The 12,926-nt window shown below is 43.7% G+C and overlaps 1 protein-coding gene across 3 annotated transcripts in view; it reads right to left on the bottom strand.

Annotated features, from left to right (window-relative positions):
• Positions 1–12,926, bottom strand: part of ext1c (exostoses (multiple) 1c) — a 67,337-nt gene that overhangs the window by 7,113 nt on the left and 47,298 nt on the right. For all 3 annotated transcript variants that reach the window (XM_045226318.1, XM_045226317.1, XM_045226316.1), the window contains exon 3: positions 356–449. In XM_045226318.1, the coding sequence (XP_045082253.1) occupies positions 356–449 (94 nt within the window). The remainder of the gene's footprint in view (positions 1–355; positions 450–12,926) is intronic.

The raw sequence follows: 12,926 nt of genomic DNA on the forward strand, positions 1-12,926 counted from the left end.
TATATTTACCAAATCCCCCCCTTTTTTTGTTGCAAATTAGTCAACACCACCATAATGGTTAACACCTTAAATTGTACACGTTAGTAGAGCACATAAGGATCTTCATACGAAAGTTGGTCAGAGTGTGGCTATGATACTAATACTGTAACTGCTAACACAATCCACATCAACGCATAATCTTGATAGTTCAGAGGTGTATTCGTACTCGTAGCTTGGTCCCAGGAGTTGGTCATAGGAGTTGGCAAGACGGCACAAACAGATCACATATCTGGGACCATGCTAGTGTATTGTGAGCAGTATTTGGCATTCTTCTAGGACCATGCAAGAGTATTGAGATCAGTATTTGGCATCCTACCTGTAGAGACTCTAGGAAGCGAAAGGAGCCCAGGCGACGACCCCGAGGAACCAGGCAGAAGGTGGAGTTGTGGAGCAGCTCCTGGTAGTCAAACCTGAGAGGAGAGAAAGAAAGGATTGAGAGTTAGTGTTAGAGGACAAATTCTGCCTTCATTTTTACAGAGGGAACAGCGTTCACTTTTACAAAGGCTCCATTTCGACCATGAAGATAGCAGTTCTAGAGTCGAAAGACTTATGTTAGGGTCAAGAGAGACCTATTGACATTAGGCTTCTGTAAAGATACCTACTCAACAGTGTGTCTGGGCACAATTCTTGCTGGGGATTGAGACACGCACAAGCACACACGCCCACACTCAATATGCTGTCTCGACCTCTGAATGCTCGGCTATGAAAAGACAACTGACATTTACTCCTGAGGTACTGACCTGTTGCACCCTCTACAACCACTGTGATTATTATTTGACCCTGCTGGTCATCTATGAACATTTGAACATCTTGAAGAACAATCTGGCCTTAATGGCCATGTACTTTTATAATCTCCACCCAGCACAGCCAGAAGAGGACTGGCCACCCCTCAGAGCCTAGTTCCTCTATTGGTTTCTTCCTAGGTTCCTGCCTTTTTAGGGAGTTTTTCCTAGTCACTGTGCTTCAACATCTGCATTGCTTGCTGTTTGGGGGTTTAGGCTGGGTTTCTGTATAGCACTTTGTGACATCTGCTGATGTAAAAATGGCTTCATAAATACATTTGATTGATTGAATATGGTTGGAATAACTGGACCTGTTACATAATACAATTATGTATTGTTTTTGTGTTAGAGAGTACAATAGGAAGACATGGCCACATCTTAGCTATACCATTCCATTGCCATTGACTGTTGCTTGAACTACAGTGAGGGAAAAAAGTATTTGATCCTCTGCTGATTTTGTACGTTTGCCCACTGACAAAGAAATTATCCGTCTATAATTTTAATGGTAGGTTTATTTGAACAGTGAGAGACAGAATAACAACAAAAAAATCCAGAAAAACGCATTTCAAAAATGTTATACATTTATTTGCATTTTAATGAGGGAAATAAGTATTTGACCCCTCTGCTAAACATGACTTAGTACTTGGTGGCAAAACCCTTGTTGGCAATCACAGAGGTCAGACGTTTCTTGTAGTTGGCCACCAGGTTTGCACACATCTCAGGAGGGATTTTGCCCCACTCCTCTTTGCAGATCTTCTCCAAGTCATTAAGGTTTGGAGGCTGATGTTTGGCAACTCGAAAAGCACACTCCACAGATTTTCTATGGGATTAAGGTCTGGAGACTGGCTAGGCCACTCCAGGACCTTAATGTGCTTCTTCTTGAGCCACTCCTTTGTTGCCTTGGCCGTGTGTTTTGGGTCATTGTCATGCTGGAATATCCATCCATGACCCACTTTCAATGCCCTGGCTGAGGGAAGGAGGTTCTCACCCAAGATTTAACGGTACATGGCCCCGTCCATCGTCCCTTTGATGCGGTGAAGTTGTCCTTTCCCCTTAGCAGAAAAACACCCCCAAAGTATAATGTTTCCACCTCCATGTTTGATGGTGGGGATGGTGTTCTTGGGGTCATAGGCAGCATTCCTCCTCCTCCAAACACGGCGAGTTGAGTTGATACCAAAGAGCTCCATTTTGGTCTCATCTGACCACAACACTTTCACCCAGTTCTCCTCTGAATCATTCAGATGTTCATTGGCAAACTTCAGACGGCCCTGTATATGTGCTTTCTTGAGCAGGGGGACCTTGCGGGCGCTGCAGGATTTCAGTCCTTCACGGCGTAGTGTGTTACCAATTGTTTTCTTGGTGACTATGGTCCCAGCTGCCTTGAGATCATTGACAAGATCCTCCCGTGTAGCTCTGGGCTGATTCCTCACCGTTCTCATGATCATTGCAACTCCACGAGGTGAGATCTTGAATGGAGCCCCAGGCCGAGGGAGATTGACAGTTCTTTTGTGTTTCTTCCATTTGCGAATAATCGCACCAACTGTTGTCACCTTCTCACCAAGCTGCTTGGCGATGGTCTTGTAGCCCATTCCAGCCTTGTGTAGGTCTACAATCTTGTCCCTGACATCCTTGGAGAGCTCTTTGGTCTTGGCCATGGTGGAGAGTTTGGAATCTGATTGATTGATTGCTTCTGTGGACAGGTGTCTTTTATACAGGTAACAAGCTGAGATTAGGAGCACTCCCTTTAAGAGTGTGCTCCTAATCTCAGCTCGTTACCTGTATAAAAGACACCTGGGAGCCAGAAATCTTTCTGATTGAGAGAGGGTCAAATACTTATTTCCCTCATTAAAATGTGTTTTTCTGGATTTTTTTGTTGTTATTCTGTCTCTCACTGTTCAAATAAACCTACCATTAAAATTATAGACTGATAATTTATTTGTCAGTGGGCAAACGTACAAAATCAGCAGGGGATCAAATACTTTTTTCCTCTCACTGTACATGACTGTGTTGTTGGAAAACAACTTCTCTATTGCTTAGACCCACACAGGGTCAGTTTCAGTGTCAGCTTCTATAGTTTGTATTTCAAAAAGTAGTCAGTCAGTCACACTGAAAGACATTCCATCAAATCCAACTGTAACTGCAACATACCGGTACCCATATTCTGTACACATTACTCTCAGGACTTGACTTGAGGCTGTTGCTAGAAACCATGCTAGAAAGTGGCAATATTGTCAATTAAGATGACCTGGTGCATGAACTATTTATCTGTTGGTTTGTTCATAATTTCAAAGTAAAAGGAAGGATAAATGGTTTACATTAAGGTTAGTGGTTTGTGATTATAATTGCGTTGGTGGTCAGAAAGTGCCATACTCTGTTCTCTCTGATATAGACAGATGGGGATGATAGCGTTGGAATGGAATGTATGGCTTTTAATCAAATCAAATCAAAATGTATTTGATGTGCATTATGAAGATCTCAAAACATTTCACACAATGAGTTTCTCCATTCCAGCAACATACTTTACATGGCCAAAAGTATGTGGACACATGCTTGTCGAACATCTAATTCAAAAATCATGGGTATTAATATGGAGTTAGTCCCCCCCTTTGCTGCTATAACAGCTTTCCACTAGATGTTGGAACATTGCTGCGGGGACTTGCTTCCATTCAGCCACAAGAGCATTAGTAATTCATCCCAAAGGTGTTCGATGGGGTTGAGGTCAGGGCTCTGTACAGGCCAGTCAAGTTCTTCCACACCGATCTCGACAAACCATTTCTGTATGGACCTCGCTTTGTGCACGGGGGCATTGTCATGCTGAAACAGGAAAGGGCCTTCCACAAACTGTTGCCACAAAGTTGGAAGCACAGAATCATCTAGAATGTAATTGTATGCTGTAGCGTTAAGATTTCCCTTTACTGGAACTAAGGGGCCTAGCCCGAACCATGATAAACAGCCCCAGACCATTATTTATCCTCCACCAAACTACAGTTGGCACTATGCATTGGGGCAGGTAGCGTTCTCCTGGCATCCGCCAAACCAAGAATCGTCCATCGGACTGCCAGTGAAGCGTGATTCATCACTCCAGAGAACGCGTTTCCACTGCTCCAGAGTCCAATGGCGGCGAGCTTTACACCACTCCAGCCCACGCTTGACATTGCGCATGGTGATCTTAGGCTTATATGTGCTGGCTCCTCAGCCATGGAAACCCATTTCATGAAGCTCCCGACGAACAGTTATTGTGCTGACGTTGGTAGGGAGGGAGTGTTGCAACCAAGGACAGGCGATTTTTACACGCTTCAGCATTAGGCAGTCCCGTTCTGTGAGCTTGTGTGGCCTATCCCTTCGCGGCTGAGCCGTAATTGCTCTTAGATGTTTCCACTTCACAATAACAGCACTTACAGTTGACCGGGGCAGCTCTAGCAGGGCAGAAATTTGACGAACTGACTTGTTAGAAAGGTGGCATCCTATGACGGTGCCACGTTGAAAGTCACTGAGCTCTTCAGTAAGGCCATTCTACTGCCAATGTTTGTCTATGGAGATTGCACGGCTGTGTGCTCGATTTTATACACCTGTCAGCAATGGGTGTGGCTGAAATAGTCGAATCCACTAATTTGAAGGATTAGGGTGTATAAAAGGGTGTCCCCATGTAGTGTATTTGCTCTCGATGTATGTTTATGCTTGTGGTCATTCTGGCATCTGATTGGATATCATTCCTACAGTGTTTTGGGTGTGAAAGGCCATGATTTGTTCAGGCACCAGCATCCCCTCTCCTATTTGACGGTTGAAGTGAGTGTGGTTTTGCGTTAAGAACTAGAATGGAGACAGTTTTGTTGTTATGTTCGTAATAGAGATGGTTATGGCTGTGGGTAGAGAGAATTTATCATAAATCCATTGTTAAGGGTGGAAATTAACTGTTCAGGTTGTGATGAGAGTTGACAGAGTGGATCTGAAATCAGTGCATAACTGAGCATTAGAAATACCCCCAGAGCTACCAAAATAACCCAATGTTCCCAACCAACTGTGGCAAGCTGCCAATGTGTGGAGTGCATTCTGGTGCAAAATGGGTCCCATGCATCACCCAGGTGGGTCCTTCACAGTTCTGAGCTAGGTAGTTTAGGTGACCTCCCCGCACCCCCCAACCCTCTAAATGTAAAACATGTTGAAACCCAGCAAAAAATACCTAAAATGCAAGCCATTATCAAGCCAGTGGAACCGTTTAACGGCCCATCGTGTTTCTCACTGCTCTAAGTACAGTCAACAGACAGAGCAAATAAACAAGTTTCTTATGAAAGAGTTCCTATATCCTCGTCTCTCCTGCTCTTCTGGCAACAGTCTTGTTTACCCGCCCAAGGGGCGTCAGCATAAAATACGTCCGCCGCCGCTAATCTAGCCTGTCTCTGTCTCGACTGTACCGACCATAGTTTATTCACCACTCTGTGAGTGATGAGATACAGGCGCAGGGTTTTAAAAATGTGAAAATTGCTGATGTTGGCACGGATTGGGATCTTGGTGTGAGTTTCTCGGTGAGCTGTTGAATGAGTGTCACTATCAGGGTTATGGTGTATACATACATACAAATCCGTGCACACACACACACGGAAATGTGCACACACACTAACACTTACAGCAATACACACATTCACATACTGTATGCAAACATCCACCAGCTTGTTTTTCAATAGAGACCCACAAGCGCACACACACAGGCTCACACGCAAGCACACATACACACACACAAGATTTCACCCTCCCACACAAAATGCACAAACACAACCACATAATGTACACAAACACCCTAGAGAATTAGGGTAGTGAAAGGGTGCATTGTTTTCCGTTTGCCACCGCTATACTGCGATATTGTGCTGTTTTCCACCTGTTGACAGAGCTTAGCCAGTTCTGCTAAAACTGCAGTCTGTGTGTGTGTGTGTGTGTGTGTGTGTGTGTGTGTCGTGTGTGTGTGTGCGTGCGTGCGTGCGTGCAAGTGCATATGTGTGTGCGTGTGTTTCTGTTTGTGTGCTTACGTACAGTACATGCTTATATCTTCTCAAATCTGAGGCTTTGTCTGATAGTTAGTGGATACGAGCCAATGTGGGTTATTTCTCATGTGAGTGTGTATAACGTGTGTTTGGATGTACTTGTATAGCCACTTACCCATTAGAGAGAGACAGAGAGAGAGCTCTCCCCAGCATGTGGTGGGAGTGGAGTGTTGCTGGTGACCTACTTCCTCCCACTCTGGTTCATGCTGATTTGTTCGCTGCTGTTTTTTAATGAGGGAATTTACTTAAAGCAAAGGAACAAATACATCATTTAACAGCAGTTTGTTTCCAAGAACAAATGAACAGGCTCTCTCTCGCTGTCATTCTCCCTCCATCATTCTCTAGCACTCTCTTTTCCTTTCCTATTGATTGAGTGAGTAAGTGTGTGTGTTGTCCCCACAAGGATAGTAAAACAAGGAACATTCTCCCTCGTGGGGACATTTCCCAAGTTCCATATGAGGACAAATGCTATTTTAAGCTCAGGTGTTAGGTTCAGGGTTACAATTAGGGTTAGGGTAAGCAGTTAGGTTTAGGGTTTTGGTTATGGGTTAAGGTTAGGTTTAGGGGTTAGGGAAAATAGGATTTTGAATGGAAATCAATTTTAGGTCCCCACAAGGATAGAAGAACAAAACGTGTGCGTGTGGAGCAGGGCCAGTATTAACAGACTGTTCTCTGTCTGCTAACGGGACATGGAGCATGTCTCCTCTCTGTACTCCATCGTCATGACCCATTGAGTGTGTGTGTACATGCGTGCATACATGTTTGCTTGCAGGGGTATGTTAAGTGTGTGTGTGTGAGCGTTTTTCACATGCCTATTATGGATGTGGGATATACAGTAAGTTACTGTGATCTGAAATCTATTTTTTTTTATGTGTGTGAAACATGCATGATTGCATTTGTCTACCAGTATGTGTGTACTTGGTATGGATGCACTTGAATGTATGAAAGGGGAGTTTGTCTGATTGTATGACTGTTTTCGGTCAGCCCTCATTGAAATGTGCTCTGATCTTTGTGAGGGTGTCGGTTACATGTTAGGGATGGGCATTTGAAATGATTTCACTATTCAAATAACATCATGATATGTTTTCAGATATCCCAATAGTCGAAATCCATGTGTTTTAAATATTAAAACATTTTGGTGGGGAGGAAACGTCAATGGAGACTTGCTATCGTGACGCTGCGCTCTGCTTGGGCGGGGAGGGGCGAGATGGGAACAAGGGAAGGTGTGTGTGACAGTCTGTGTGTGGCACGGAGAGAGGGAAAGTAGCCAAACCAACTCACGCTAGTTAGACAAACTTGTTGCTGCCATAGGTTATCTATCATACCATCTGGTAGTGCCTGTCTTGACTGCATAAAATCATTGTAAAGAAGCTAGATAGCTACAGTAGCCAGCTAAGTTAGCCAGCTAGCTAGCTAAAGTAGCAAGGCTAATTGAGGCTATTTTGAGACGTCCTTTTCTACAACAACTCCATTCATATGAAACAGCCTACCTGTTCGTTGATCATTGTAGCCTACTCCTTCTCATTTAGCCAACTTTATTCTGTAATTTGAATTCCATTTTGCATTGATTAGAAATCTCCCACTTCACTTGCTACACATGGAGCATCTGACTGTAGCGCTGCTCTTTGACCGATAATAATAACAAGCTACACGTGTGTAGGCCACCAGTGCTTATTTTTTTTATGGGGTGCGCACATAAAAACGGTCATATTTATTAATTAAAATAGGCCAATTTTTTTGACAAATGTTTTACTCTCCCAAGTTATGGAATACTAACAGCCGTTCAGATTAGAATATGAGAATAACTGTGCTATCCCTATTACATGTATGGCAGCTTGCAACTCTTACAAAGCAGGTACATGTGGATTGCTGATCAAATGAAATCTTATTTGTCACATGCGCCGAATACAATAGGTGTAGACTTTACCATGAAATGCTTGCTTACGAGCCCTTCCCAACAAGTACCAGTACCAGATCAATGTGCTGGGGTATGATGTATTTTAGGTAGTTATGTACATGACGGCAGGGTAAAGTGACTAGGCATCAGGATAGATAATAATAAGAGTAAAATAAAGAACAGAGTAGCAGCAGCATGAGTGTTTGTGTTGTGTAGGTGTGTGTGTGCATATGTAGTGAATGTGTATGGGTTTTGTGTGAGAGTGTCAGTGTAGTGTGTGTATATATAGTCTTGTGAGTGTGCATAGTCAGTGCAGATAGTCTGGGTAACCATGATGTCAGTGGAGGCTGCTGAGGGGAGGACGGCTCATAATAATGTCTAGAACGGCGCAAGTGGAATGGCATGAAACACATGGCTTCCATGTGTTTCATGTATTTGATACCATTCCACTAATTCCGCTCCAGCTATTACCACGAGCCCATTCTCCCCAATTAAGGTGCCACCAACCTCCTGTGCATGATGTATGTAATACAGAAAGTAAGCCTATGTACAGACTGTGACATTGTGCACTGCAGTGTGCCGTAATAAAGTGTACTGGTGTGAGGTGTGTATTCCGCTTGCACTCTGTATGTGTGTACTTTTGATGCACTGTGTGTGTGTGTGTGTGTGTGTGTGTGATCTGCAGACGACTCACATATGCTCTTCCGATCCCCTGTGTCCCAAGGGGGTCTGAGGTTATTAAATATGAAACATAAAATATGGCGGAAATCCATGTTGGAGAAAAACAGGATCTAATCGAGCAGTTGAGGCAACAGACACACTGTTCCAGCCTGCACACACAAACACACACAAATGTGCACACACATACACATCTAATTTTCGACGTCGCTGTCGGTATCTTTTGCTCTCTCATAAACATAAACTCACATGCACACTATCTAAAAATGGTTTCTATCTATTTTTTTCTCTAGTAAACAGACAGAGACACACGCCAGACAGACCACACACACAAACGCACAACATGCAACACACACAGACGGTCCACAGACGGTCCACAGATGGTACACACACACACGGCAGCGTCTGTCAGCATGCTGAGGCCCAGGGCTCACTGTTGTACGGCTATCATCAAAATGATGTTTACAAAGTCTCCAGCACAGTGACTCACTCACTGTGTGTGTGTGGGTCATGTACGAATGAATGTTTGTTAAGTGTGTGCACACGCATGAACTAGATTCACCTCTGACTTTCAATGTACAGCATGCTGCTCCTTTTTACCCCTCTGTCTCTCTCTTATCCTATACATTTCCTTCCTCCCTACCCCATCCCTCCATCCTACTCCCTCCCTCTCTTCCCTTCTCTCTGGTCACAATCCCCATATGAAACATTGATAAGGTAATGAAGCAGAATGAAGGGGAGAGTATTGAGCCGATACAGATGGACACACATGGAGGGGGCAGGACCAGTTGATTGACAGCGGCTGCTGGTCAGTTGATACCACACCACATTTCTCACTAGCAGCGTGCAAAGGTCAGATGTCAATGACGTGTGTGTGTCTGACAGGCAGTATGGATTAGCTGTCTAGCTAAATAGTCAATACTGTGCATGCTCTGTTCACCTCAGCGAACACAAAACAGACTGAAGGGCTAACCCTGAGACACATACCATGCAAGCATGCACACACACACACACACACACACACACCACTGTCATACAGTACTTCTACACCAATCATACAGTTCATATGGACTTTAACATGAATCCTAACACATACACCAGCCATTACACTGTCTCTGCTACACTGCAACACTGGCAGTATGTACTGTATTAGTAATGATAAAGTCTGAGAAGTACTACTCATACTCTAACCATGCACTGTCTGTTCAGCCTACATATCACTACAGCCCACAGTGCTGCCTCCATCCATATTCCATACTGCAGTAGACTGGACATTTCTGCTCCCAGAAAGAGAGAGAGAGAGGGGGAGAGAAAGAGAGAGCACGGGATGTGGCCAGCTGTTAATGCCTTTGGGACAGCCTCAGTACCACACACAGTGGAAAGAGAGAGAAATAGGGAATGAGTGATAAAGAGAGGGAGAGAAATAGGGGATAGAAAGTAAGAGAGACAGAAACAGAATTTGCGGGAGAGACAGAGCAAGGAATAGACAACTAGAAAGAGAGAGGAATAGGATGTGTGTGAGAATGAGAGATTTTGTAGCAGTTTATATCTGATGGCTATGGGTCAAGTTCAGGGTTACCCTACACAGAACATGCCTAAGATAATACAGTTGGAGAGACCGAGAGAGAGAGAGAGACCGAGGCAGAGAGAGACGGAGAGAGGGAGACAGTGGAAGGTTTCATAGGCAGTTCAGGTTTCAATGTGCGGAGGAATAAGCTCTCCAAGTATCCTCTTACATGAGAGAGAGAGAGAGAAAGAATCTCCGCTTCCACTGCAAACGGAAAATGCCGATAGGGTGCTGTGTATTATTACTCAAACTTTCAGAGTGACAGGTGCATGTCATGCTCAGTGTGTTTGTTTATACGTGTGCATGTGGTTGTGCATCATCTCCTGCTGTGTGTAAGTCTTTGTGTGTGGGCACATGTCACGGTGTGTGCAGATGTTTAATCCGATCTTGTATACAGTATGTCTGTATTTTCTATGGATGCCTCCCACATATCCCCCGTACGACAGTTGCAGCAGCCGGATAGATAAGCCTTTCTCTCCTATTTTCCCTCCATCCATCCATCCCTCCCTCCCGTCGTTCCTCCCTCCATCTATCTCTTTGTCTGTCTTGCTTCTGTCCAAGTCCTCCCTTGACACACACGTTGTCGCTATGATTTATGTATTACTCAATGCATCACTCAGATGGAGACGAGGCTAACAACAACAGCGAGCCAAAATATCAAAGCTTAGTATCTTCTTTATTTAAAAATTTGATTTCCTTATCTAAAGGGGAAATTATCATAATTATTTATTTACACTGAACAAAAATATAAAACGCAACATGCAACAATTAACAATTTTACTGAGTTTCAGTTCATATAAATAAATCAGTTAATTGAAATAAATTAATTAGGCCCTAATCTATGGATTTCACATGACTGGGAATACAGATATGCATCTGTTGGTCACAGATACCTTAAAAAACGGTAGGGCTGTGGATCAGAAAACCAGTCAGTATCTGGTGAGACCACCATTTGCCTCATGCAGTGCGACAAATCTCCTTCGCATAGAGTTGATCAGGCTGTTGATTGTGGCCGGTGGAATGTTGTCCGACTACTCTTCAATGGCTGTGCGAAGTTGCTGGATATTGGCGGGAACTGGAACATGCTGTCGCACACGTCGATCCAGAGCATTCCAAACATGCTCACTGGGTGACATGTCTGGTGAGTATGTAGGCCATGGAAGAACTGGGACATTTTCAGCTTCCAGGAATTGTGTAAAGATCCTTGCAACATGGGGCCATGCATTATCATGCAGAAACATGAGGTGATGGCGGCGGATGAATGGCACGACAATGGGCTTTAGGATCTCTTCACAGTATCTCTGTGTATTCAAATTGCCATCGATAAATGCAGTTGTGTTTGTTGTCCATAGCTTATGCCTGCCCATACCATAACCACACCGCCACCATGGGGCAGTGTGTTCACAACGTTGACATCAGCAAACCGCTCGCCCACACGACACAATACACACTATCTGGAAAATGTATGCACTCACTAACTGTAAGTCGCTCTGGATAAGAGCGTCTGCTAAATGACTAAAATGTAAATTTAAAATCTGCCATCTGCCCGGTACAGTTGAAACCGGGATTAATCCGTGAAGAGAACACTTCTCCAATGTGCCAGTGGCCACCAAAGGTGAGCATTTGCCCACTGAAGTCGGATGCGACGCCGAACTGCACTCAGGTGAAGACCCTGGTGAAGACGACGAGCACGCAGATGAGCTTCCCTGATATGGTTTCTGTCAGTTTGTGCAGAAATTATTTGGTTGTGCAAACCCACAGTTTCATCAGCTGTCCAGATGGCGGGTCTCAGACGATCCCGCAGGTGAAGAAGCCGGATGTGGAGGTCTGGGCTGGCGTGGTTACACGTGGTCTGCAGGTTGTGAGGACGGTTGGACATAGTGCCAAATTCTCTAAAACGACATTGGAGGCTTATGATAGAGAAATGAACATTAAATTATCTGGCAACAGCTCTGCTGGACATTCCTGTAGTCAGCATGCCAATTGCACACTCCCTCAAAACTTGAGACATCTGTGGCATTATGTTGTGTGACAAAACTGCACATTTTAGAGTGGCTTTTATTGTCCCCAGCACAAGGTGCACCTGTGTAATGATCATGGTGTTTAATCAGCTGCTTGATATGCCACACCTGTCAGGTGGATAGATTATCTTGGCAATGGAGAAATGCTCACTAACAGGGATGTAAACAAATTTGTGTACAACATTTGAAATAAATAATATTCTTGTACTATGGAAAATTAATGGGATCTTTTATTTCAAGTCATGAAACATGTTGCGTTTATATTTTTGTTCAGTGTATTTATTGAACGCGGATAATGATCAACATCTAAGAAGGAATGGAGATATGATAGTGTCAAAGTAGTGGGTAGTCTCTAGGATATCTGCTAGGATATCTGCTATTGATGTTTTTGAAGCTATGGTATTTCTTGATACTGCCTGGTATTCCTCTGTGATTCTTTTATCTAAGAGCTATGCTAATTGCTCTGTTCTCTGTGTTGTTTTTCAACATAAAAACGTAGCCAATTTCCACGAGGGATAATAAAGTTGGATATAACAATCTATCATCCATATTAGTGGTGGATGTGCAAATGAATGTAAAATGTGACCCTTGGATGTTTAGGAAGTTAATTACCTACACATGAAGTAAAGCCATTTGAGACTGTGTTTAGCACTGCATAAATGTAACCCTTTTATCATTTTAATACAGTGCATTTAGCAAAAGTAAGTACAGGAACTCCTGTATAAAAGATAAGCTATATTGTATAGGCAATATATGACAACATGAATTGCACAAATGTTTTATGTCAACCTCTGACCTAAATACTGTACATGGTAGAGAGCGATTGACTACTGTGTAGGCAGACCTATGTCCAGCCCAGTTTCCCGGTGGATCCCACCCAGCCTGTATAGTATACCCATAAATTAT

Source organism: Coregonus clupeaformis, chromosome 17 (genome assembly GCF_020615455.1).
Source record: "Coregonus clupeaformis isolate EN_2021a chromosome 17, ASM2061545v1, whole genome shotgun sequence".
In the NCBI taxonomy this organism is placed as follows: Eukaryota; Metazoa; Chordata; class Actinopteri; order Salmoniformes; family Salmonidae; genus Coregonus; species Coregonus clupeaformis.